The sequence below is a fragment of the Xiphophorus maculatus genome, chromosome 5 (assembly GCF_002775205.1).
Source record: "Xiphophorus maculatus strain JP 163 A chromosome 5, X_maculatus-5.0-male, whole genome shotgun sequence".
NCBI lineage: Eukaryota > Metazoa > Chordata > Actinopteri > Cyprinodontiformes > Poeciliidae > Xiphophorus > Xiphophorus maculatus.
In genome coordinates this window covers 16,750,952-16,777,866 of record NC_036447.1, presented here as the reverse complement: position 1 = coordinate 16,777,866, position 26,915 = coordinate 16,750,952, and the positions used below count along the sequence as shown (strand labels likewise).

Sequence of the window (26,915 nt, the reverse complement as noted above, 5' to 3'; positions counted from 1 at the left end):
TTAGTGTTACTTAGCATTTGCTTGATCGTGTTGCACTTTGGTTGTTTTTTGGGGTTTTTTTTAAACAAACTGACAGTTTGTTGTAACCCACACAGTGTGAGTGCGCTTTGCATTTCATTTAAGCTGTAGTTATTATCTTATGTGTGACGTGTTAGAAAGTTTAGTTTTTTAAACAGCTGTTTTCTTTAAACCATCTCTAATGATCCCACTAAGAGCTCTGGCTGCTTGTCACAAAGACAACGCATTGTTTTGCGAAGCAGCCAAAACGGGAAATAGGCCCCTCAGGGGTTGGAGGCTGTCTGGCAGGTTTAAAAGAGGAATGAGTAACCGAAATTCAGAACCAGAAGTACACCTCATCACTTTATCAGATGTTTGGTAGGTGAATTATCATTACTGTTTTCTGCACCACTTTTTTCCTTTATACATCTGCAATAACATTGATTGTAGGTTGGCACCATGTAAATAGACAAAAATTAATTTAGATGGGATATGTTTCACAGACGTATTCCAGCAATAAAATCCCCGAGTCTGATGAAACAGTTTTCTTTTTCTGTCTTCCATCCGTCCATTGTCTACACCCACTTATCCTTGGAAAAGGTTGAGTTCACTCTGGACAGGTCGCCGGTCCACCACAGGGCAAAACAGAGACACAGGACAAATAATCATGCACACATATACACACACACGTACAATTTGAATCATTAATTATCCTAACCAGTATAAGAGGAAACTGGAGTCTCCACAACCCACACTTTCACATGGAAAACATGCAAACACCATGCAGGGATTCAAACCCAGGACCTTGTTGCAAACCAACTGAGTGGAAGCATATCAGTAGAAACATCAGTGTGATATCCGTCCATTAATGAGCTAGTGAAGGCTTTTATCACTTGAAGCAATACTGTTTGGTAGAGAAGAATGAGGCAGGGTAAACGGCTGAAGCAATTACTTAACACATTTTGTTGAGGGTGTGAAATAAATAGAGGAAGACACTGTCATTGCATCACTGCTGCTTTTACAAACCGAAGCAGAGGCCCATAGATATGTGCTATAAATGTGCAGTTCAACCACGACTCTGGATGAAATGAACTTAGTAATATGAATGTGGCTGTTGACTCAAACACAAACATCGATGGCTAGTAATCTTCTGTGTTCTGCTATTAAAATGTATTGTTTCTGCCATGCAGTGGAAGTGACTCATACTGTTTTCAATATATAATAAACAGCTCATCCTGAAATAAACATAACATCTTCATCAATTTGAACACGCCGTTGCCGTTGGTATCTGTGTAATTTATTAAAAACCTGCGTCACATCTGCAGAAGGGCTTCACTGACCCCTGGGGTTTATGATAACAGCAATGGCATGGCAACCAAACTTAAACTCAATTATTCTCCCTTTGCTTGCTTTAAAGTGAACATCTTTTTTCCCAGCTTTCTCTGCCATCACCTATATTAAAGCCCCAGAAGGCTTTAATCACAAAAGGTAGAATCTGAATGGACAAACATAGAAGGTCAGGGATGATTCATCCAGCATTTTCTCATCAAATATCCTGTCGTTCCGTCTTGCGGCCATTCTGCTTATAAATAAACCTCCTGTTGCATGGACACTAACAGTTTCATTCCTTTTCCTACACTTGTATGCAAATAAAGCTAATTAATAATGTATACACATACTGGTGAAAGCTGGAACTGTATATCCTGAGTGTAGTTATTGTGTACAATTCACAACATGTTCTTCAGTATTTATGCATAAGCATCAACTCTGTTCAGTTTCTCTGTCCCTGTGAAGGAAAAGCATCTCCAGGGCATGATGCTGCCACCAGCTGCTGTCTAGTTTCTCCAGTCCAGAGAAACTATACTAAACTTTAAATGAGAATTCTTGGAGTTTCTTCCATTCCTCTGTACAGCCCAGATTTGCACATCCGCAATATACATTCGATCTACAGATTATCCTGACGGAGCTGTGCATGTTAGCAGCTCCTCCAGAGCAGCAGAAGCTGCAGACAGGCCCTAGATTAACTTGTGTTTTCTAATTATGTGAACACTTTTAAAAATGTGTCAAACCTGGTTTGTCCAGTTGGTTCACAAACCCCAATGTTTTGACAATGTGGCACAAGTTCAATTCATCTTAGAAGAGACGGAAAGTCCTTGGTATGTAGCCTTGTAGCAAAGATGATATAAAAGCACTGAATCAAATGTCACATGTTAAAAATGCTCATAATCCAGCTGAAACAAAAAAATATATTATACAGATATATTGTTCAAGAAATGGAGCATCCTAGCATTCTTCTGTAGGTTCTCTCATTTAATGGGATTACTATCTTTACTTGCAGACATGTCATGTGTACCAAGTATAGGTGACCTTTACAATATAAGTAGGTAAAACGTTCAAGGACTGTTTGGATTTTTCCAGCACAAGATTGTCCTAAGGCTGCAATAAGCTTCAAGAGATTGATGAGTTATATGTTGAGTAATTGTTATATTTCCAGATCACACAGTAATGACTTTCCAGGAGATTAAGCTTTCATTTAGCTTTTCTTTTTTTTTAATTATTCTAATATTCAAGGTGAGTAATAAAGAAAAACCAAAGCAGCCTTGCATATAAAAATGTATATTTGAAAGCAGAGTTGGACAAAGATCTGCAGACTGTCAATATAAGCATGAAAAACATTTTTAAGCACTTTGTTAAAAAAAGATTGAACAAAATTTACATGTTTTTTTATATAGTGTAACCAACAAGCAAATCAGAGATTGTGGAAAATTTTTAATGCAGTTAGGACAAAAAGGTGGAAGAATTATTGCAGCAAGATCCAGTATTCATCAACACCTGATAGAACCAAAACAACAAGCAATTATTTTGGGAGACTTTTGTCAAGCTCAAAAGTAAAAAAATACAATCAGCAAAATGCCAAAAGCATTCACATCAAATCTGAAATTTTATAGGTATTTACTGTTTGAAACTGAACACAGGTCACTGTAAGTAGTAGAATGCTTATTTTAATTGTGATTTATTCTCTCCCAAGTCCATCCTAGAGCATAAAATACATTAGAGGTTTATTGATTCTCACAAACAGCTGTAATGACTCTTGCATCAATGACTCATTGGAACAAGGCTGTTATCTGCTGTCTGGTGCAGAGAACTATTGATTTGGTAGAGGTAACAGTATTTGCCATTACTTGTCAGGACTCTGAACTGTGAAATCACTTAGAATTCTGGGAAAATGTAAAATACTCTGTGACTAAGTAGAATATATTGTTCCCAGCTGCCCTGTCCTGCTGCTGCTCACCATCAACAAGATTATTACATCAACATTTTCAAACATCTGTCATTATCACCCTACTCCCACAAGGTTTTAAATTGACAGTAAAGCAACAATATGCCATAATTCACTATGATACAAATATGTGCCACACAAATTCAAGAGTATACTTACAGATGATGGCAATGACGTTATTTACACTGACTTTCTTGTGATCATTCTTTACAATGCAGCTTTTTCCAGAATGGAATACTTAAAAAAAAAACAACAAATAACTTGCTCAAATATATACATGCACTCTCAATAATATTTTAATAAATCTATTTTAGTAAGCTGCTGATAAACGTAGTGCTTTTAGTACAAGCAGTCAGCTTTATGGAGGGATAAGACCAAAATTGAGCTATCTGTCAGAGTAATCAAGCTAAGGTTGACACTAAATAGGACACAATTTAGTGCTCCAACAAGACAATGAGCCAATGAGACTTTAATAATTCTGAAATTATTAAAGCCAGCTAACATTTAATTTCTAGCCATGACCCTGTTTAAAATATGTGGAGTAAATTTAAAACACAGTGGCTATGCCTGGAATCCAGCCAGTTTAAATGAAAAGGGGTCCCACTAGAATTATACCAGAATTATACCTAGAAACTGTGTGGCTTCTTTGCAACGTGTGAAACCACATTTATCCAAATTTTAATGGCCGTGTATGAGTTGGAGTTTATGTGCAATTTTGACTTCTGTGCCTAATTCTTGTTTTGAAGACGCAATAAAGTTGCTTGTTCTGTTATCAAAAGGTTAAAATGTATCATTAACAGACCAAAATTAGCAAGGGACTGTAACTTTTCACTGGCTCGTTATCTGGACAAATACCTTGTTTAAACTGGCAACTCACAAAATGTTACACTTCCACAAGCTTCTTTAATATTAGAAAATGAAATTGAATGTATCTGTGTGCATTCGTCCCACTGTTTAGCTGTTGCTCTTTACAGTGACTGAATAGCCTCACCTATTACCTGAAATGCTTGTTTTCATACATGTTTCCCGTAGAGGTATTTCTGGATCTGATCTCTAACATTACCGGCTGAACAACTTCAAAATTTCCCGCTACAGCCACTCCTCTGTTACGCTGCGCACACATGCGCTGTTTCTTTAAACTGTGCGGCAAATGTGTTTATGTAAATTTATAAGTTTCCCTAATTAAATAGAATTAAACTTTCTGATAATATAATATAGTGAAATGCATCTGTAATTAGACCACCCCTTACTTATATATCTGAACTAAAAAAAAAATGCATAAATCTGGACAAGATCGAACGAGTCTGAAAAATAAAAAACACCCTATAAGGTATGTAATTTATTTTTTAAGAGAAAGAAACCTTCACTGAAAAGAAAAACATTAGAAAATTCGTGGTAGATCGGGACTTGCCGTATTTTTATTTTATTTATATTTTATTTGCAAGCTGTAAAATATAGCAAAAAAAAAAGCGAATTATTTACATATTACGTTTGAGTAATAATTAAATACGGTGATTGTTTTGATGAAGCGCCATCACGTGCTCGCAGCGGCTGTGTTTTCTTCTCGGCTGCAGCGTTTCATGGAGACCCACTTTTCACTTCCAGGTGCAGCCTGCCGTGGTCCAGTCACATTTCAACACGAACTGCTTTCGGCCCCATAAATGCGCATGCGCACTGAAGTTGACCCCCCTCCGGTTTTCTGCGTGCACTGCCACGTTAGTAGCGGTAGACACAAAAATACCAGCTGCTCTCCCAACCCTAAACAAGAAAACAAAAAACTCACAAACTGATACGAATTTATCTACTAACCCGCGACCATTTACGTCTGCAGCTCTCGCCTCTGTAATCAAGAAGAAAACTCGACGACAACTATGTTTAAGTTTTGGCTGTTGTGTACACTGGCCGTTGCCAGCAGGGCTGAAGTCGCAGAAGAAGAAGATGTCCTGGTGCTGAAGAAAAGTAACTTCGACGAGGCTCTCCTGGCTCATCCCAACCTCCTGGTTGAATTCTGTAAGTACTCCACGCTGCTAGCCGACGCTAGCTGCACTTTCCGCTGTTGATGTTAGCGTTGAACTTCCAGGTTTTAGGCTGCAGCTGGGAACCGCTAACGCATAAGGCGCATATATATATTTTTGATGAATTCTGCATCAGTTAGCTTACTTGGCTAACTGCTTTTTAAACTTTTTTAGAGGGAAGAAACTAGACATTGCATTTCAGATGGTGGGCTCTCTGTATTTTGCAGGCGTTCTGGTTCAATCGGACAACCTAGCACCAGATAAACGTTAGCATTTTTTTTTTCTTTTGGTGGTAGGTAAAATGAACTGCTAAATTAATTTTAGCAGTTAATCGTCGTTGAGATCAACTTTGTTCCTGGGATGTCCTGGTTGGCTGCCTCTTTGTTATTAACGCCTTGAGTTAATGAGAAAAGAGCTGCAAGTTTCGATTGCCAGCTGTGGCTTCGCACAAGTACTTTCAGATTTCGTAGCCCCTTCATGGACCATAAGCCCCCCAGCTAAATAAGTGAGAACATGGTTGAACCTGCGTTGAACCAGATCAGTTCTTGAATGCTTGCATCAAATCTTGACGGGCCATCGGGGCCCATCCCGCTACACTTTTGTCGGATTGTTGGGACCTGCTCCGTGGATTGTGTGACAGCAGTGTGGACCAGTCAAACGGGGCCGTGGGCCGACGCCGACCAATGAGCACCGGGTGAGAAGTAGAGTAAGTCCCCACGTACGTCCTCAGCTGGGTGGACGTACGTGGTAGCTGCTGTGGTGTGCAGCTAGGTTGACGTGTACTTTACAAAAGTTCATGTATGCGTGCACGTTTACGTTGACTGGACTGGACAAGGAAGTTTTGCTCCCTGACAAGTGATGCAAGGCTTTCCACTTAATTAGACGTGTCACTGCCATCTGGTTGGAATGTGCAAAGATGGCCTCTAAAGGATACTTTTAAACTCATCATAGGGTTTTTTATCCATCCCTTTTCTCCTTCTTTCAGTAATCTGTTGAGTAAAATTCAAACATGTAGTTTAAATTAACTGGAATAGTAGATTCACCTTACAGTAAGAGTCTGACCTGAATTAACCTGCAGCACATAATTAAGACGGGGTAGATGCTCTTTAGTAATTCCTCACTGGGAAGTTTGAAATATATTGTGTGCATTTCCTCAACAAGGAACGTAAAAGATATGTAAATATTTCTGCCTCACTAAAAGCATGTCGATGTGGAAACTAAAATACAACACTGGTGGAGAGGAGGAAGTGTCAGCAAGATGTAGGATTCCTACAGTTTGGATACTGAACAAGTGTATGAAAAGATAAGTCATTATTGCTTCTGCTTTTAATAAATGTATTATCTTGAGGTGAAAACCAGCATGACCCTTTGGAAATAAACAAAATTACAACAAAAAATTTGTTTATCAGAATTGATATTTGCCTAATGCATAATTTCTGCTTGGTTTTTGTTACAAAGAATCTCATCAGGAAAAGACATCTGACTTTTTGCAAATTGAATGTTTTTTTTCTTGAGTCAAAAACTTTGGATAAAATAACCATGTAAGGGAGAGACTTCATACAACGTATCCTTATCACGTAGTGTTCTGTGCAAATAAATATTGCATATAAAAATTAGACAAACTAGCTTTTCTGTTTAAAAACAAATTTTCTTTAATCAGTTATTTGCCAGTTGTTTGTAAAACAATTTAAAATAGTACTGGTCTGACATCTATATGCATCTGAGATGAAGCATTTCCCTTCATTCTTCAAAGGCAACAGAAATTCCTTCTGTCAGCTCTACTACTCACAAGATTTATTTCTGGTTGTTAAAAAAACATTAAAAACTTTCCCATAATGTATGTCGGCAAGACAATGCATCAAAGTTTATTAACTTATGCAGTGCGTGTACAGCTAATTTTGTTTTTAAATCAAAACTGTGTTTAGCTACTTTTATCTTTCTCTGCTGTACCACTCCCTACAGTTGAATTCTCCTGAATCAAGATGATTTGTGATTCCCACTTTGTCTTTCTGCTCATATTTTGCTGCAACGACCCATGAAATCCTCTTGATTGCTCTCCACAGATGCACCATGGTGTGGCCACTGCAAGGCCCTGGCTCCAGAGTACGCCAAGGCTGCCGGCATGCTGAAGGCCGAGGACTCAGAAATCCGCCTCGGCAAAGTGGACGCCACTGAAGAAAGCGAGCTAGCTCAGGAGTACGGCGTTCGGGGGTACCCCACCATCAAGTTCTTCAAGGGTGGAGAGAAGGAGTCTCCCAAGGAGTACTCTGGTGAGTGACACAGTTACAGTGCAGTCACTGGGAACATACTCATCCATATCAACCTGGCATTTGTTGATGGTCTGTCTGGATATTAGCTGCTTGCAGATTTTACAGTAATTTATCTTGATCACTACTTGAATAATTTCAGCAGTGATGACATGTCGTGATTTTTGAGTAGCTCTTCTCAGAACAAGAAGTATTATGCTTTAAAATTATCTAAAAATATGATAATGAATGGTTCAAAGCCAGGCCTGCAGACTCTGTTCACTCTGGCAATTTGGCTTGCACAACAGCATCAAAAAGTAAGCCGACCAATCAGCTTTCAACAGAGTGCAGGTGGGCCGGGCTTCCTCGGCACGTTCCGCTCATGCTGAAGCTGAGTCGGGGCAGACCTATGTGCATTTCTTCACGTCGCCTCTTCGGCCGACTTGCGTCTGACTCCTTTAGGAAAGGGAGGGGAGGGACAGGAAGCTTGGAAGTGACTACTGTGGGTTGGATCTAGTTTTTATGACTCGACCGCCTCCCACATGCAGCTCAACCAGGACCGCAGGCACCGTCTCTGAGAAATTGCTGCTTTGTTGCAGCACCCGTTTTGTTCACCAGTGAGACATCTAAGTTTAGATTAATAACATCAGTGCCATTTCAGATAAAATTTTTTTATAAATTCCTTGCCCCACATTTTTTTTTCTTTTCCCTCATCAAAACACTGAACAGTTTGGGGGTGAAAACGATTTTCATAAACAATCAGCCCCATTTTTAACTAATGTAAACCTGAAATGAAGGTTCATTTAAATTTTGTGTTGAAGGCAAACTTCACTTTTGCTTGAAGCACTTTGAAGTTTTTGCTAAAAATTGCAGAAGTTTCTGCTGTCGTTTTCACTGTCAAAGCCACTGAAGCATTCTCACAAGAGGGTTCCATCTTTCAGTTTACCCACATTAGAAACTCTGCTTCATTTAGGCGCTATAATTTCAGATTCACTGCATCTGTCTGAGCCAGCTTCTTACACACTTATTGATGATCTCTTTATTTTTCGGCAGCTGGCAGGCAGGCAGATGACATCGTCAACTGGCTGAAGAAGCGCACAGGGCCTGCTGTTGCCACCCTGACTGAGGTCACTGCAGCAGAGTCCCTGATTGCTGACAATGAGGTGGCAGTCATTGGATTCTTTAAGGTGGGTCTCCAGAACAGAAGTATTTGGCTCAATCTTCCTTTTAAGCCCATCATAAGGCCTTAATACAGGTTAAGCCTCTGTCTTTAAGAATTGTACAAAACTTGCTGAATGCTACTGTTTTCTTTGTTTACAGGATGCTGAGTCTGCTGACGCCAAAGCCTTGGAAAAAGCAGCTGAAGCCATGGATGATGTTCCCTTCGCCATGACCTCCAGTGACGACATTTACTCAAAGTTTGAGGTGTCCAAAGATGGTGTCATCCTCTTCAAAAAGGTGACTTTCTACTTGGAGAGATTTAAAATTGAGCGGTGCATTAAACCATTTGATCTGATTTTACAAAATGTCTAAGATGCAGCTTCTAAAGTGTTTCAGGTCGAGTTGAGGTCAGCTTAATGTAGGTTATCTTTTTTTTTTTTTGGTTATGGAATGGAGGCATGTGAAATGGTGATCTAGCCACTGAAGGCACCCTGCTGGTGTTTGATCTACACCTTCAGGAATTTGATGCTGCAGATAAAGTGTCAAATATCTTCATCTGCAGAACTAATCCTAGTTCCTCTGAGGTCATTCAATGTCTTGGATGTTGGGTTATGTTTGACACCGGTTAATGAATGACTTAGCAGTATTGAGCTATTTGCTGTATTATTGAATGGTCTGCCTGTCCAAGCACCACTCTCCATCGACTAATGAATTTATTGACTTAAATGCCATATCCTTTTATCAGTTTTGTTATTTTGGAGTTGCTTATAGTCATTAAACCTTAAACTGGTTTAATGATCACTGATCATCCCAGACTAAGTTTTATGTTGTAGGTATAAAGTGACTGACTTGCCATGATAAAAGTGGTTCCAGTTTTTAAGGTGACAAACTTAAATCTTTAAGACCATGAAGCCATCCAGAGATTTGGTGGAAATAAAAACATAAAAAAACTTGTACACTTTTTGGTAGGGATGAGATGCTGATAATCCAGAAAATCAGTGAATAGTTTCCTTTCTCACTTTTGCATGACTTTCTCCCTTTTCTTTAATTGTAGCTTAGCTGTACACTGCACATAGTACACCTCTTCTGATATGGTAGGTCTTGAAGTCCTTTTATCAGCAGAACAATCAACTTTTGTGAGATTGTGATTTGTCAGATTGGGTCAAAGTACAAAGGTTCAGTTACGGAAATGAAGTAATCAAATATCCGTGTTTTTTTTTTACAAATGCTGTTAAAAAAACTTTGTCTTAAGCTTTTTGGGGACTGTAGCTCATGATTCTATTCTTTACTATATGAATGCTTGTCATTTGGTCTATAAAATGTCTTGCAGAGCACACAAGTTTTCAATGTTATAAAAAGATACCCAGAGCTCACCATAAAATGTCCACTCCAACCAGGACATTTTATGGTGAGCTCTGGCTGATCGTAATTTGAATAAAAGGCTGTGACAAAGTGTATTTAGGAAATTGAGCTGCACTCTACAGGTGCGTCTCAAACTTCAAAAATCGTGACAATGTTTGAACTTTCAATTCAGAAAGTAAAATGTGTATTAAAGATTACACTGTGAAATATTTCAAGCCTTTATTTTGATTATGGCTTAACTTTCGATTATAGTGATGACGATGATTTCTCATGTTAGGACTTGTACCGGTGCTTTCACCTTCTGCCGCTGCTGAGCGGCCAGAGGTTCATTCTGGTAAATTTACTTTAATCCAAAGGTTGTAGTTGGTGAACCCTCCTAAAGTAGGGGATCAGCTCAATAAACAGCCGGTGAATTTTAGCTTGTTTATTGCAACTGGGATTTGGTTTTAGGTTTCAGTGCTTAGAAGGTTATTTTCTGCTATTGTGTGCCCGCAAGAGCTACTTGGCAGAGAGCTACAGCTGCTATTCTTGATACCCAATAAACGGCCTGTTTGGTCTGCAGAGAGTTGGATGATTTTAGAGTAGTTTGCTGGTTCACAGGCAGATTAGCTGGGACACCAGGTGGTTAATATTTGCGTCTAAGTGTTTCCATGTTTTCTTGATAGTTCGATGAAGGTCGCAATACCTTTGATGGAGAGCTGACGAAGGAGAAGCTCTTGGCTTTCGTTAAGGCCAACCAGCTTCCGCTGGTCATTGAGTTCACAGAGCAGGTAAAATTAAACCAAGACAGTTCTCCCTTCATACTATTGATACACTTATAATGTATTAATACGTTCATCTTTCCCTATTGCAGACCGCCCCAAAAATCTTTGGCGGAGACATAAAGTCCCACATCCTCATGTTCCTGCCCAAAGCTGCTTCTGACTTCCAGGACAAAATGGACCACTTTAAGAAAGCTGCTGAGGGATTCAAGGGTCAGGTAGGTCAACCTTCAGGACAACCAAATGAAGTTACTGAAAGTTATAGAATCAACAGTGTTGAACTGTTTACATAAAGCAACAGATTTATTTTGAATATTCAATAAATCGCAATACCTGTTTTTTAATCTTCAGTGTCTTTTTAAAATTCAAATCTTAAATTTAAAAACCTCATAGTCGGGTCTTAAATGCATTCAGGGTTTCTTTTCATTCTAGCTGAGAAAATGCATTTAGTTGCTTCTTGGACATTTACTTGGAGAAATGCACTGTAAGCCTGTATCCAGCAGTAATTTAATGCTACTGAGCAATTTGGTTAACAAAACCACAAGTTGAAGATTAGCAGATGCTGTCAGAGGGAGTTCAGTCCGTCTGCTTTACCTGTGCAGCAAATTTTCTCAAAGCAGGGCTATTGTAGTGTATTTGGGTAGTTGATAATAACATTTCTTTGTTTTACTGCAAAAACAATATATTCCTGAAGCTGGGGTGATGGTTGTATTTAATTTTAAGTTAAATGACAGTTGTTTAATCTTTATTAGGCTTGACTTCAATTTGATCTTGATTTGTGTGGCTCTTAAACAGGCAAATGATGCAACAGCCTTGTCTTGTTGCCAGGTGATCTAGAATTGCATAAAACGGCAGCCTCTTTATGAGAACTTGCATTTGTTTAACCTCATGGGTAACCTTAATGAAATAATGTTTCATTACTTGGATCTTTTAAAAATATTAAACTATTGTCAGTTTTCCATGAAAAAGTCAGGCATTCATCTCCTGACTCTGTGTCCAGATCCTGTTCATCTTCATCGACAGCGACATCGACGACAACCAGCGCATCCTGGAGTTCTTCGGCCTGAAGAAAGAGGACTGCCCCGCCATCCGCCTCATCACACTGGAGGACGAGATGACCAAGTACAAGCCTGAGAGCAGCGACATCACGGCAGAGAGCATCACAAAGTTCTGCACGCTGTTTGTTGAGGGCAAACTAAAGGTGAAGCCCTGAGAGGCTGCTTATAGCAGCAGCGGTGGCTATAGATAGTTTACCATTTAAAGGCTCATTTTAACTGTTATAAATATGTAGCATAGTGTGAACAATTTTAGCCCCACTGTATGCACCACTTCTATTAAGAGGTCATGTCTTATTTTTGTGGGAGTTGTATTCTAGTTGGTGCCAAAATGCAACCAAAACTAACTGCTGTCTATGTTACTTTCCCTAACCGTTTTGCAGGCCCACCTCATGAGCCAGGACATCCCTGAAGACTGGGAGAAGACCCCTGTCAAGGTCCTGGTGGGCAAAAACTTCGAGGAGGTTGCATTCAACCCTACTAAGAACGTCTTTGTTGAATTCTGTAAGAAATAATTTTGCTTGTTTGCCTTTTTTTAGCCTTTTATGTTTATGTATTTATTATTATTAAAACTTAATTCCTCAAAAGCAGATGATCAGACATTCCACTGCAGTCTGAAATTTCTTTGTAAGCCTGTCTCAAATATCTAAGAGTTGACTTCAGGTGCTCTTTGTGGCCCGTCAGCTCCACTTCCTGCCAATTAATTTGTTGCCAGCCTCTAATGCTGCAACGATAAATATAGCGGCAGGAGTATTTTATACCCATCCCAGGTTTATTTTTGGGATCGTTTTCCACGTCTGGCTGTTGAAACGCAGCTGATGGCCAGTAAGGCACAGCCGGGGAAAAGCTTATATTTTCTGACTGGTTATGGTCAGGTGGAAAATTTCAGAGTGAAGTTGAGGTTTGCACTTTACAGCATATTTAGAACCCAAATTAACATGCAGAAAGAGTAAAAAGTGTATACTTGGGTTTCTCTTAATCTGCTATATTCAATACTGCAGTAATATTAAAAGTGATGCTAAAGAAACATGGCGCTGCATTCCAGATGCTCCTTGGTGTGGGCACTGCAAACAGCTGGCTCCCATCTGGGAGCAGCTGGGAGAGAAGTACAAGGACAGCAGTGACATCATCGTGGCCAAGATGGACTCCACGGCCAACGAGATCGAATCGGTCAAAGTCCACAGCTTCCCTACGCTAAAGTTCTTCCCTGCAGGAGGGGATCGTGAGGTAATCCTTCCATAATTTGCATGAAATCAGACTAGAACAAAGACTGCTTCTACAAGCAGAAATTATTACTTTTTAAAATATCAGTACCAATTTTTATTGTTCTACTGCGGTAGTCCCTAATCCTGGTTCACTGTTTGCATGTTTTAGATGTTTACTTGCAGCATTAACGCTCAACTCAAATGAGTCATTCACATTACATCAACAAGTTACAATACAATCAATTCCATTAAACTGAATGGTACTTAAAACCAGATGCAGCTTATTGGCAGAATGGTAGAACATGCAGTCATAGATGAAACTGCTGGTGGTTATATCCACATAGACCACAAAACGCCATTGCTAAAGACAAAAGGCTGTGCTGCAATGAAACATGGAAAGTTAAGTGGAAGAAAAAAGCCTATCTATACTGTACAATACCCACTACCATAAACTGACATAAATTTGCTTTAAATGTTTAATTTGCAATGCACCTGTAGATCCTCAGCATGTTGAGTTCTGTTGAAGCCGTTTGTTTACTCACTTATAAAATTTGGTGTAAACGGTGGGGAAACCTCTGCAGCGTCCTGCACAGTGAGCCAGACGGCCAAGGCTGGGAGCCCTCATGTTGTAATACAACTGTCTCCTTTTATGTTGTGCAGTGAAACAAAGTGTTTAAGAAGTTTTATAGTACCGGAAACCTAAGGAAGGTTCTAAAAAACATGTTAATTTATAATTTACAGTTGTATGATGAACATCTAGCCAAACATAATGAAATTTTAAACTTTTAGCCACATTGCTTCATGTTTCCATTGCATTCTCTGACCTGATTAATGTGCTTTTACTACTTGTGGTCAACAGGTGATTGATTATAATGGAGAGAGAACGCTGGAGGGCTTCACAAAGTTCTTGGAGAGCGGTGGTAAAGATGGAGGCGCTCCTGCAGGAGACGATGACATCGATACAGATGTGAGTTTGTGAGCTTACTAAAGCTCATCCTGAGCTTCAGGGTTGCAGCTCCATGAGAAATAGTTGATAGAAAACTTTCAACCTTTTTATTTAAAACCAAAAACTACCCTTTGTTTTTGCACTTAACTAAATAGATTAAGGTGGACAGTGTATCCTCTAGATATAATCACATATTTGACATTTTAAATTTTTAGTTTTAAAGTTTTATGTTAACTGGTTGAATAAGGCAAGGCCGGTGCATAAACTTTGTAAAAATCCGTGTCTTCCAAGTTTTTTCACTTTGAAATATCTTTTCATATAGACAATGAATGTGTATAAATGTAGATTGTCTGCATTTGTTTAAACCATATATATATATATATATATATATATATATATATATATATATATATATTCACATATCTGCAGTATCAGGGTGGGAGTTAAAGAACCACAAAGACAGAAAATTACATCTTGCGAATCTTTGTTAGCAACCTTTAAACTTTACTGTCAGCATCATTGCTGCAGTTACTTGGTTAGAGATGCAGACTGATTAACTCGACTCTAAAGTTTCCTCCGTGCCACAGTGGGATAGTCGCATAAACATTTGTACTGTTGGTGGGTGGGGGGTTCCTCCATATTAACACCTGCCTGTCTCACAATGAGCCCACCCCAGCCCCCCTTCTCAGAGGTCTAATTGCAGCTGCCCGGTCAGCTGTCACTGGGCTTTCTGTGGAGACCTGAGCCTCCTGATGGAGCTGCACGTGCCTCGTTCAGCTTGAACTGGAATGGTTGGGGGTTACAATAAATGTTTTGAAATTCTGCGTAGTTGCTGCAACTTCATTTCACTTTAGTCACTTCCCCACAAATGCCTAATCATTGTATAGCTTGTACTGCCTTAGACTTTAAGACCATTTCATTGCACAAACATGCAGTTTTCAAGATCTTTAAAGGATTGCTTTATTGCCTCAAAATGCTGTAGTGCAGGAATGAATAAAAGTCCAATTTTCTCTAAATTCCTTTTGAAGTTGCTCTATAAGGGTTTGAACCTTCACTTCAGGCAACCACTATATTTAAACAGGCACGTGTTTGCATAAAGTTGCCAGTGTTTTGACCACTGTTATTCACACTCAGGACTTGGAAGATGCGGATGATTCAGATGGCGAGGATGGCGGCGACGATGACGGACACGACGAGTTGTAAGAGCTGCAGGAAGAGAGAGAGAGAGAGAGGGCGAGAGGAGACCCACCCCAACCTTTCCAACCAGTCACCACCACCTTTGCTTCCTCGTGGACCTTCCCTGTCCTGTGAACATTAACAGTCCACCTTAAACTGTCTTTCAGTAAAGCTAGCCTGAGAACCAACCAGTCTGACCATCCAAGGCTGGTTCGGCAGTTTTTTGGTGTTCACCATCTAAATCTTTAATTTGGCACGTTCTGCCCAGACTGGTCTCGTTCCTCCTGCGGGATTCTTGGGACAGTGACCCCAATGCCTTGTACACAAGGCTCCTCATCACAGCCTTGTATATTTTTGACCAAATGATTTAAGAACAAAAAATGGCACTGATGCCCAGTTTTTGAAATACTAATTTTCCCAACAAGTTTATGACTCCCATCTGTAAAATGACTAAATCTGTTGTTCAGTGTTGGTTTGAGCTGAAATGATCTGCAAGCTGAAAGTTTGGGGGCTGCCAGTGTTCTCCCTCTTAAAGAAATCCAGAGGACCATTGGGTTTTGTAAGGACTGTCTCAGGGGACAAGGGGCCATCCTTCATTTTTAATTTTTTATTTCTATATCTATTTTTTTTAAAGTAAACTCAGTGTAGCACACAGAGGACCCCTCCCCCTCACATCTGTAGCCGAGACCAGCCATTTTCTATCTTCCAACAGGGGGTTGGGTGCCATTTCTTCATTCCCACATATTTCAGTTCTTTCTCCTCATGTCAGCATATCTACTGACTTATTTTTGTCTAACAGGAACAGTTAACGTTTGAGTAAAATCTCTTATTTAATTGCATTCACATTGGGGGTATTTGTGTTTTTATTTTATTTTTTAATTTAGGACTTATTCTTATTGTACCATCGTGCCCAACTGTTGCCGGGCGGTTGGCCCTGTTGGGGCCGAGGTGGCCCTTACTCACCCTCTCAGACCTGTAGGGTGACCAGAGCCGGTTCTGATGGGTCGCACTGCATTCACGCCTAATTGGAGATTCACTGTGGTTACTGAAGCAGACAGATTGGTGCAGTTTAGTCTGATTGTCAGCTTGTATCTGAAGTGGGGAGGGAACAGGTACACAGCCCCGCCCCTTACCCACACTGCAGTCTCCTGCTTCTCTTTTGGCTCTACTCGGCACCCATAGTTGCCATGGTGCCCTGTGGAGAATGTTTGCTTGTCTGAGAGAATGTAAACATGTCTGTTTGGGCATAAAGGGGGCTGAGTAGAGTGGGGGACGGGTGAGTTTGTCAACCAGCGTTGGGGAGGGGAAGGGGACTAACAAACCATTCCATCATATTCAAATTAATGTGGAAAATGTGAAATGGTGGCCAATAAAAAAAAGAAAAATGGAAATGTGTGGATTTTTTGTTTTTGCACTAAAGTCATGAAATGCCACTGCATATAGTTCTGATTCTAAAATGCATGTATAAAGATTTAATTCATTTGAGATTTGGTAACTTAACTCGCATCTAGTTAAATCTATTTTCTTTAATCTTAAATAGCTGCAAGTCTTCAAGGCTATTATTGTACACCAATATTACACAAACTTAAAGCCAATTGGCAATTAGGTTTAAAAACAAAATAGTAAAACTACTCCAGATGTTCTGGACTTGACACTTGTCCAGAAGATGGTAATTGAAATCCTTCAAAAGGTCAAGCTGGTGAGAGAGCTCTATCCAAATGTATTGAAAAATTGAGTAGAAGGAAGAATTGGTAGAAAAGAGATGGACATACTTCTCCATCTCTTGTACAATCCCAAATTTTGACTGGGATTTGCTTCTGAAGGCTGAGGCTAAAATTAAATTGCATAAGATAAATGAAAATGATAAAGAATTCCATCTTTTTTTTGTTACTGTCCCATATATTAGATTTAGTTGAGTTTGTTAATCCAGTGTAGTTATGCCATGATGTAAATGAGGTATTAATGTCGGGGAAAACATTAAAATGCTCTTGTAGTTGGCTGCTCTGGTTCTGGCCTTGATAAAATTCATGGGGTCAACACCAGATGATGTGGCTTCTTAAATTACTATGAAACTTCAGACATGACCTCCAGCAAACCTATTACACTCTCCATTCTTCCTTCATTCTGGGACCTTCATTTCCAAATAAAATTAACTTTAATCTAAAGTCTAAAAGGACTTTGGACCACTGAGCCATCTGGTATTTTACTCCTTGGTCCAAATAAGACAATTCTGACATCTCAGATTTAGGCAACAATTTAGCTACGCCTGAACCAAAGTTGTTTAAAAAAAAAAGCTTTGGTTAAGCAGATGCTAAATTAAGTGTGCGCAGATGTATCAAGATACTTTGTATGCAAAATTTGGCATAGTTAGATTTTGTTCTCAGAATTAGATGGCAGCACAAAGCTCCCAGAATTAAAAATAATAGTCTCAAGGAACAACGTTCTGAATATGTCTGTCTGGTGGCGTTTGAAGGCTGCAGTTCATGAATCTCTTATGAATTTTGACTGGGATTTGCTTCCCAAGCCTGTCAGGACTAAGGCTAACCCAGGCTATTAACTTCAACCACAATTTTTCCTTCCACTTAAACCTTTCTTGTTGCTGGACTTGTATACGAGTCTCACTTTCAGATGCAGCAGTATGGGCCTGTATGCAATGACAAGTGACCCACATACAAGCAGCTGTAACCCTTAATCGGCATGTATTTGCATTGTGTTGATAAATAATGGAAAGTCCAGTGTTTTACCAAATTAAATGAGCTAATTATGAACATAGCAAACTTTGCTTTGTAACAACTGAAACTTTAATCTTTATATAATTCATCTCCTGAAATACTTTTAACTCTTATTCAAAGCTGATTCCCAATAAGTAAACAGCATCATGATGCAAAACAATCTAGAAATTGTCATCAGCTGCTGTGTCACATCCTATAACAGTAATCAAACCTGTTTATCAGTTCACTTTACCATCAACAGCCCCTCATGGGGACTTGACCTCACCTGATCCTGCCTGGTGTTTACTAGAAACCTCCAGCGTCCTACCTTCCTGTCAGCTGAAGGAATGTCACTGATATATTTAAGTGGGCAACATTAAGAAATGTGATGTTGACACAGGTCCAGGAGGTTACTGGCTGTCATGTGTGTTGATGTAAGCTGTCTGAAGAGGCTTATGACGGGTCAGAGGGAGGGAATTGGCTTGAGCCCACTCATCTTCCAAATCTTGCGGCTGATCTTAAAATAGGCCAGCAGGGAGAATAAAAGAGCCACAGCGAGGAAGCTGCACCCTTAGAGGAGCGGTTGATCCAAGAGAGAGACACACACCCTAAAGGGACTTAAAGTTTTTGCAAGTTCTTCTGCAACAAGACTCCAGGATGAAGTACTATGGATGCCCCGTGTCCCAGACCCTGGGAATCAAAGCTTACAGCCAGCGCTGCAACCTTCCAGTCACCTGCAAGAGAGCAGCCTCCCTGAAGCCGGTCCGGAGCGTCCACTTCCCCAACGACGTCGTTTTCCAGGACTATGTCCGGCACGGCGAGCTGGAAAGGATCGGACTTTTCATCAGGGCCAGCAGGGTCAAGCTGGACACCATTTACCACTCTGGTGAGGGGCCTTTTCAGGATTGCGAGCTTTGAAATCAGGCGTAATTTAAATTACTAAAAAAGATCTCTTTCTCAAAAGGAATGGCAGCCATCCATGAGGCAGTCCTGACCGGGAATCTGGAGTGTGTGCAGCTGCTGGTGCACTATGGGGCAGATATCCACCAGAGAGACGAGGAGGGGTGGACCCCGCTGCACATGGCATGCAGTGACGGCTTCCCACACATCGCACGGTGAGCATCCACACCGGTTCATTTAGAGTCTCTGCAGCAATTTATCAGGGGCTCCTTAAGGAGCAGGGAAGTCTGGGTCTCGTTATGTCATAATTGCAGTCAGTTATGACATACAATACGTATGAAGTGCTACTGAATATGGAATGAATTCACAATATATTTCAGATAAATTGTACATGACAGCCCTCATTAAAGTTATGTTTGCCATCAGTGTATGGATTCTCTTGTGAGCTGTGCTGCAAAAACACAAAATCTTACCAAGTACTTTTGGTGTAGTTTCTAGTTTAAATCTTTGCACACTTGAAATAAGCCAAAACTGACTTTCAAGTAACTTTTCATGCAAGAGCTTGTTTTAAGTCAGTAATTCCTTAAAATCGATAAAAAAGTACAAATTATGGAAAAATAATCTGCCAGTGAAACTAGTTCTTTTTCATCAATATTGAGGAATTGTTTATTTAAAACAAGCTCCTACAGTATTTCTTGCTAAAAAGTTACTTGTCAGATTCTAAGGTATTTGCACGACAAACAGGGACTCAGATAGGGCTTTCCGCTGTGCTGACGCCTCACCTTCACTGACCTGGAGTGTGTCTGGTTTCCCTTCAGCTACCTGCTGTCTCTGGGCGCCGACCCCGAGCTGGAGAACGAGTGCGGCGAGAAGCCGGCTGACCTCATTGAGCCGGAGAACAAGGAGCTGCTGAGGCTCTTTGGGCTGGCGGTCAACGACTGAAGACCCCAGAGGTCCCTTGAGAATCACAGTCGTCCGAAAGCCGCTGCAAGTTCTTCGGCGGTGAACGGAGAAAGCCGCATCAGTCCAGGTTCCTGGTTTTTGAGCTGCCACAGCTCCGAGAGGGGATGGCTGATTGGGTGGACGAAGGGCCGGCAGAGCTGACAGACCCGTCTGACTGGACTGTTTTACTCCAGCAGCACCAACCTGCTGCATCCTCTCTGCACCTCAGACCTTTTTATAACTTTGCTTTTTTATATTGTTATCTGAAGGTGCAGGAATTTTCGACTTTGTGAAACAAAGCTGTTGCACTTTTTAGTTCCATTTCTAAGATTACTGTCATGTTTATGTTTTTAGCCTTTACCAGCAAGTTTGTTGTTTTGTTTTGATAATTTTAAATTAATTGTACTGTTCATTAACTTGTTTGTCCTTTTTTACTTGTTTCAATAAAGTTAATTAATTCCTGATGTCTTTGCTTTACTCTGCAGTGAACATTAAGGTTAAACTGAACAGATTTAAGAAAGTAATTTAACGGAAAAGAGAATCAGACGTTTAAGCTAAATATATTTTTAGGAGATGATAAACCAACAGAGCAACTCTGTAACATCACGTTAAAGTTAGTGTTCTGTTTCCAATGAAATATCATGAATTATAATGGATCAAGGTTGTTCGTTAGTCTTAAATCAACACATATTTATCTAAACAAAAGAAAATTTATGTCAGTAATTCAATTCAAAAAGTGAAACTCGAATTCAGTGCCTCCAGAGTATTCCATATTTTGTGTTACAGCCTTATTCTAAATTGACTTCAATAAACTACTTAGAAATCACAAATACTTAAAATCACAAGTACATAAGTATTTAGTTTATGTAACGTCCCTTGAGGCAACATGTTGTCAATTGGTGAAATTTAAATAAACTGAATTAATTTTATTTAACAGCAGCATTTGGTCTTTGGATCAATGTCAGTAGTGTTACTGTGACAGAACGTATTGTCAAACGGTAGAGTCACCAGACCTAGCAATGCAGACGAGCTGAAGTTTGTTACCATAGCAACCTGGGTTCCCATCCCACCCCGCACTTGTGGAGTAATTCATGCAAAAGCAGATCCAACAAAGTTTTACATCCTTTTTTATTGGCCTTTTATAAAATTCTGAGAATATATCACTGGAATATATCCTTGTGAGTGTATTGAATCTAAAAAAGCTTCACTTTAATTAAATTACATATTTTGATTTTTCATTTTACCTATAATCATGAAATATTTAAAACTAGTCAATGCATACAAGCTAGACCAAACTGAACTCCAAACATCCATCACAGGTCTGTAGGGTTTTTCTTTTTTTTAAAGTCTTTCAAAGGTGTTTCATTGGTTTTGCTGCAGATTTTTCATTGACCAGCTCTCTTTCTTCTGATTCTGGCCTCCCTCTCTGTTCGCTGCGGGGCCAGTGGGTTGAAAGGTGAGCAGTGTGGGCGAGATTTGTTCACCTGAGCCTTACTTGCACCTGGACTGGTGAAAGACGGAGAACGGCTGAGAGGGGGGCTGCTGGCCTGCCAGGTGGCTCAATAGACTGCCAAAAAAAAAAAAAAAATCAAACAATTTGATTACGTTTAGGATTTTTTTTTCATAATCACCCCTTACAATTGCTTTATTATAAATAACATTTATATATTTTTTTTCCATTTACAATTCTGGTTTTATATTGAGTGGCGTGTTGACTAATATTAATATTATTTATTATATAATATTAATGTCAATATTGTGTAAGTCTTCATATCTACAGTAATACAATAAAAGTTTAAGAACAAGTAGAACTACACAATCGAGGATGAACGAGGAGACAGGTTTATTTCACCAGCATACAGTGTGGAGGATGGTAAGAATCAACGTCTTTGTTTTTATGGTAGGGAGTCATGTTCAGGGCAGCGCTTCAACACTGCCCCTTGTGGAGGAAATAAGAGGTACAGCCTTAAATATTGAAGCACCTTGTTTTCAGCTTTATTCGTCAAAAATCTAGTTCCTTCTTCAACACTGGGCCAAGTTCTAGTTTGGAATAACTAGTTTCTCAACGGGGCCCTCATCAGTTACTACGACTTCTTTAGTGTCGTTTTACGTCTATTCTTTTTGCCCTCTCCTTTTCATCTTCTAAAATCAAGTTGAATCAAACTATTGTTAAATACAACACCGTTTTGCCCAGAGCACATAAATAACTTGGAGTGTACCTGGCTGGTCTCTGCTCCGGCCGGAGCCCTTTTGTTCTCCGTCCTCTGGGTACGGCCTCAGCTGCACAAAGAGGGATTTCAGGACTGACGGTGCTGAAGAGTCTACGCAAGAGCGAACGAATATTAAAATGAATGTGTGAAAAAAAACACATTCAGTTTACATTGTAGTTTTTTCAATGTGACGTTTTTCGACAAACCAAAACAAAGCACTGTATAACTTTGAAGGGGGGAAAAATTGACACTTTTTTATTAAAACTTGTCATTCATTTGTTTTCCAAGGTGCAATGAAGCTGGTTAAACTGGTAAAGCATACTCATGTGTTATAGGAAGGCCCAGTTAAAGTACAAACCCCTGGATCTAAGTGAGAATGTGTGGCAAGACTTGGAAACTGATGTTCTCCACCCAATCCTGATTGAGCTAAAGAAATCCCAAAATACGTGCAGCAGTGATTGCGGAAAAAAATTTGGTTCTACAATTTATTGCATTTGGGTAAAATTCAGACAGGTGGACTTGAATGTGCTTATTTGGTGTAACTGCACTGGATTTTATTTGAGGATATCAGAGTAAAAGGATGAATACAAATACAGGCCATAGGTTTGGATGTTGAAGCCATGAATCATTTTTTCCTCATTTTCCAACTAAACTGCTTTGGTTGGTCTGCCATAACACCCAATATAATACATTAAAGTCTGTTTGAAAAAAATATAAAAAACACTGAAGAATCTGTTACCTTTTGGGGATGAAACGTCAGGTCGGTTCTGATTAGTCCGACTTGAAGACGGCTCACAAGGAGAGCCGGATAAAATGCTGCAAACTGTGGCTGGCGGCGGTTTCACGGCATCGTTTTCAGTTTTGGAGCTCTGGGAGGGTTCAGAAGATGCTCGCCTGTGATGCATTCTAAGCTGGGATGGGAAGCACCTTCGATCAGAGTCTCTCCGTTTGGAATTTGATGCCGCACTCTCAGCCGACGTCTTCCTGCAAGGAGCAGCAGCAGACTCCATCGTTTGAGACTTTGAGCTTAGAAAAGAAGGTGAATTCTCACTAAGAGGGGAAGCAAAAAGCCTGAAGAAGGGCGAGGAGGGAATCTGGACATCCGCAGACTGCTGAGGTCTCATACCTGCAGTCAAAGAGTTTGATCCTGGTGTAACAGTGTCAGTGAGCGGGCTTGCAAAAAGGCTACTGAACGATCTATTCCCGGTTTTATTAATTTCGGATGAAAAATCTCCCTGATTTGCTGTGTCACTGCTGGATTTTATGAAGTTTTTACAAGAATGATGGTCTAGTGTAGCAAGTCGGGCATCTGAATGTTTCTTTTTGAAGTTTGGGAGAGTCTTAGAGAGTTCAAAGTGATGAACTGCAACATCAGCTGCTTCTCTTCTTCTATTACATGTAATTACAGGTTCATCTGGAACAGCACCTCTTCCTTTGGAGAGATTTGGCTTTGGATGCTTCAGAGGACATGCCTGTCCTGTAGAGATTTCACTGGGTTTAGTTCCTGCCAGTGAATCCTTCATTTCTCTGCTTCTGGAAGACGCAGACATCTCTGGACGATGCAACAACTTTTGTTTGATGCAAGCTTTCTGCCCCTCCATCTCTTCCCCAGATGTATGAGAGAGAACTGGTAGGGAGTCTGAAATCAGGCGGTTTTTCACTTCGAGACACGACAAGCTCTTTGGCAATGTTTGTTGACATCTATTCTCTATAAATCTGAGAGATGAACGTGCCTCCTCTTTTCTAAAAGGAGGAGCTTGGATTTTTTCTGAAATGACATGAGGTGCATAACATACGGTCCGCTCTCTGGGACAATCAGGTGTTTGGCTGTTGGAGGAATTGTCTGCAGATTTATAGGAACTGAGGACAGCTTCAACTGAGTAGAGGGCTTTGGGTTGGTTTGGAGAAGGTCTGTCAGAAGAAGTTCGAGGGTGAGAGGCAGATGAAGAATCCTGACTTGCAGGAGTTTTAGAGAAATTGAAGAAAGTTCTGGACAGCTGAGGTCCAAGTACGGCTTCCACCGAGTAGCAAACTGGCTCCTGTTGGTTCTGAGTGTTTGATGAAGAGCTGGGAGGTTGGTCAGCGTCTGACGCACGCTGTTCTGTTACATCAGGTTGCTCAAGGGGTTTCTTCTCAGCATCCGTGCTGTTGTAAAAGCTTGGCCTGGAAAACGAAAACGGATACAAGTTCAACCTGAATGATAACTCGCACAGTGCAGTTCCACGAAAAGACGTCTGGAAACCGCAAACTTTAACCCATTTTAATTTATAGACCACCAGTCAGTGGCAGAAAGTGGCACACACCTGTGAAATAAGAAAATAGTAAATGGTTTAAATTTTTTTACAAACATATAAAGTATTCACTTAGCATTATCTTGCCACCACTGTGTTTGATCATATGGCGTGAAATATTAGTGTTGCATCGCAAACCTGAGAGGTTGAGAGATAAAATCTGGGTTCTTGTTTTCTTCAACAGGTTTGGTCTCCTGTGCGTCCGCCTGCTGTTCTGATGACTCCTCTTTATTTGCCTTTGCAAGTTGGTAAAAGGCCTTTTCTTGTTCCAAGGCCTGCAGCGGGAAGACATTAACCTCACTTAGATGTTACAACACAAAGAAATGCACTTTAATGCTCTGGATTCCCTAAACAGCGGCAGCACCAACCTCCTCCAGCAGTTTTTCAGTGACGTCGTTGAGCGGCTCATGGGAGAACCTGCAGTTTCCTTCTTGCAGGCAGTTTCCTTTCTTGTGGAAAAACTTGCACGGAAACGACTGTGCTGCTGAGTAAAGGAAAACAAGAAAACTGTCCTGCCATTTCTGACAGTGATCTGTGCGATAAGACAAGAAAAAGGTAAAAGGATATTATGCATGTAAGGGCAGCTCTGCCCGTTGATGCAGAATCCTTTGATGTAATATTTGCAGGCTTCTTTTATGATGTCGTTGTAACCTTGAAAATGCTCCAGCTGGCATTGATCCTTCTGCAAAACAAAAAGGAATAAACAAAAAACAAAAGTAAACAAAATGAAGACAAGTGAAGCATGAGAATCTTTTTTTTTTTTCTGATCCTGTAACTTGTTAGGTTTTACACAGCAGACCTTAATGCATCGCCCCAAGAGAAAATGTCGACACACAAGACGGCCGTCCACCAACAGGGTGTTCTGGTCCTTAAACTCCTGGGTCATGAATTTTGGTTTCTCCTAAATGAGATCAAAGATGAGATTAAAAACTAAATTTCTCAGATTTTCTCTGAGCATATCACTGTCAACCTTTGTTCACCTCCTTTGTTGGTCTTGGGCCTCTATAATCATGATGTTGATTCTTCCCCTTCTTCTTGCGTTTGGTTTGATAATTCTGACCGCTGCCATTCTGCCTGCGGTTGTAAGTGGAGTTAAAGCTGTGCTTATGTTTCTGGGCTGGAGAAGAGCGCTCACTCTCTGTGACCTGCTTGTGGCAGGGTTTGCTCCAGGAGGTAAAGTTGTCTTTGGACTGGAACTGATGACAACTCTTTTATAAAAAAAGAAAGAAAAATGACACAGTAAAGGCAAAGGAAATTTCGAAACATATTTTGCTAATTAACTTGATAACAGGTTCATAACCTGCTCACCTCATAACATTTGCACATAACTTTCTTCAGGCATGTCTGGACTGACTTATTCTGAGTTAATAATGTCTGATAATGTTGATGCAGTCTCAACATTGTGGTATAAAAGTACACGCTGGTTTAATTTAGGGTTTTATTATATCAGAAAACAATAAAAATGCCAACTGGCCACACTTTTAATTACTAAGTGATTTGGTAAATAGGGTTTGTCAGCGTCGACACAATAACTGCAAGCTGCCCAGGTCAAAACAGGCCCGTATCATCACTCTTCCATCACCATGCTTCACTTTGGTGCAGTGTGTTTGGGCTGATACATTAGTTTTCATCAGCCTAAAGGACAAGGGTCCATTAATTTTGTGGTATTTTTTCCAAAACAGACTAAAAGTCTAAAAATGACAAAAACATACCATGACACATTTAGACAAACAAAAAACTCCTGTGAGATTTCACCAAGGCTTTAAATTATTTTAGAGGTATTACATTTCGGAGACAATCTCTTTAAAGAAAATGGGTTTTCTCCTTTCAATCAGGAGTTTTAACATACTAACTGATCAAAGTTGGGCTCAAATGTCTTTCTACAGATGTAGCTATTTCAAAATAAACAAGTTTAAATAAACTGTTTGATTAAAAACCTGCAAATGATGAGAAAAATGTACAAAAACATACAGAACGTTTTAAAAGAACGTCCATCAGTTACTGTAGCTAATGATTTATTTAATTTTCTGCAACACTCAGCATCACTTGTCTTTTTATGGCTGACAAACTACATCCAAAGTTGACTTTAACGGATTTTTAGAAAACTGACAAGTGACTTTAAATGTTTTAAGTAGTTCACCTTCTTGTACGAGCCGGGAATCTCCCGCTGTGTTTTCCATTTCCTCCGTCTTGAGCCATTCTCCCTTCTGTTGCCATGAAACACAGACATGCGCAGAGATGCAGAAAACGCAATGGTAACACATTACCGTTGCTTTATTCGATTTTACTCCATGGAAAATCAGTCGTTTTACCTGGATGTGACGTCAGATTCACCTGGGCTCCCCGCATCTTCACTCATAGCAGACAGTCCAGAGAATAAGTTAGCAAAAGCCATTTTCTCCTCACGTGTCAAAACAGGAGCGTAACACTGTAAAATGTCCCTCAGAAACACTACCTTAGTCTGACTGGGGTTGAAATATGAGCATTTATCACCTGCCCTCTGCAGATACTTCAGTGCGCTTAATTTATGTCCATAAACAAACATAAATCTATTGAACCTGGTCAAGTACCTTCCTCAAGCGGATGTTTTCTTCTTTTTATAAACGTTGGTACTCAGTTTACTGGTGTTTTATCGCCGCCTTTTGGCCCGGAGTGTT

The 26,915-nt window shown here is 40.0% G+C and overlaps 3 protein-coding genes across 3 annotated transcripts; 2 read left to right on the top strand and 1 right to left on the bottom strand.

Moving 5' to 3' along the window:
- Window positions 1–4,953: 4,953 nt before the first annotated feature.
- On the top strand, window positions 4,954–16,058 carry p4hb (prolyl 4-hydroxylase subunit beta). Its single transcript, XM_005803028.3, has 11 exons — window positions 4,954–5,287; window positions 7,356–7,562; window positions 8,592–8,725; window positions 8,859–8,996; window positions 10,727–10,831; window positions 10,915–11,040; window positions 11,823–12,023; window positions 12,261–12,381; window positions 12,923–13,104; window positions 13,942–14,049; window positions 15,163–16,058. Exons 1-11 carry the CDS (start codon window positions 5,149–5,151, stop codon window positions 15,229–15,231), a joined length of 1,530 nt encoding a protein of 509 aa, XP_005803085.1. The 5' UTR covers window positions 4,954–5,148; the 3' UTR covers window positions 15,232–16,058.
- Window positions 16,059–18,411: 2,353 nt separating this feature from the next.
- ppp1r27 (protein phosphatase 1 regulatory subunit 27) lies at window positions 18,412–20,187 on the top strand. The gene is made up of 3 exons (XM_005803029.2): window positions 18,412–18,801; window positions 18,880–19,030; window positions 19,634–20,187. The coding sequence occupies exons 1-3, from the start codon at window positions 18,573–18,575 to the stop codon at window positions 19,755–19,757; spliced, it is 504 nt and encodes a 167-aa protein (XP_005803086.1). The 5' UTR covers window positions 18,412–18,572; the 3' UTR covers window positions 19,758–20,187.
- Window positions 20,188–20,867: 680 nt separating this feature from the next.
- LOC111608734 lies at window positions 20,868–26,880 on the bottom strand. The gene is made up of 10 exons (XM_023334695.1): window positions 26,571–26,880; window positions 26,399–26,465; window positions 25,239–25,466; window positions 25,058–25,159; window positions 24,826–24,940; window positions 24,627–24,736; window positions 24,397–24,533; window positions 22,707–24,130; window positions 21,977–22,078; window positions 20,868–21,324 (listed from the first exon to the last, which is right to left on the bottom strand). Exons 1-10 carry the CDS (start codon window positions 26,801–26,803, stop codon window positions 21,317–21,319), a joined length of 2,526 nt encoding a protein of 841 aa, XP_023190463.1. The 5' UTR covers window positions 26,804–26,880; the 3' UTR covers window positions 20,868–21,316.
- Window positions 26,881–26,915: the final 35 nt, after the last annotated feature.

Coding starts and splice junctions, on each gene's coding strand:
- p4hb (XM_005803028.3), top strand. CDS start 5,149: ATGTTTAAGTTTTGGCTGTTGTGTACACTGGCCGTTGCCAGCAGGGCT. Junction 10,832..10,914: donor TCATTGAGTTCACAGAGCAG/GTAAAATTAAAC, acceptor TCCCTATTGCAG/ACCGCCCCAAAAATCTTTGG. Junction 12,382..12,922: donor GAACGTCTTTGTTGAATTCT/GTAAGAAATAAT, acceptor GCTGCATTCCAG/ATGCTCCTTGGTGTGGGCAC.
- LOC111608734 (XM_023334695.1), bottom strand. CDS start 26,803: ATGTTTGTTTATGGACATAAATTAAGCGCACTGAAGTATCTGCAGAGG. Junction 25,160..25,238: donor GCCCAAGACCAACAAAGGAG/GTGAACAAAGGT, acceptor GATCTCATTTAG/GAGAAACCAAAATTCATGAC. Junction 24,737..24,825: donor GAGCTGCCCTTACATGCATA/ATATCCTTTTAC, acceptor ACTCAGCAGCAC/AGTCGTTTCCGTGCAAGTTT.
- ppp1r27 (XM_005803029.2), top strand. CDS start 18,573: ATGAAGTACTATGGATGCCCCGTGTCCCAGACCCTGGGAATCAAAGCT. Junction 18,802..18,879: donor GGACACCATTTACCACTCTG/GTGAGGGGCCTT, acceptor CTTTCTCAAAAG/GAATGGCAGCCATCCATGAG. Junction 19,031..19,633: donor GGCTTCCCACACATCGCACG/GTGAGCATCCAC, acceptor GTTTCCCTTCAG/CTACCTGCTGTCTCTGGGCG.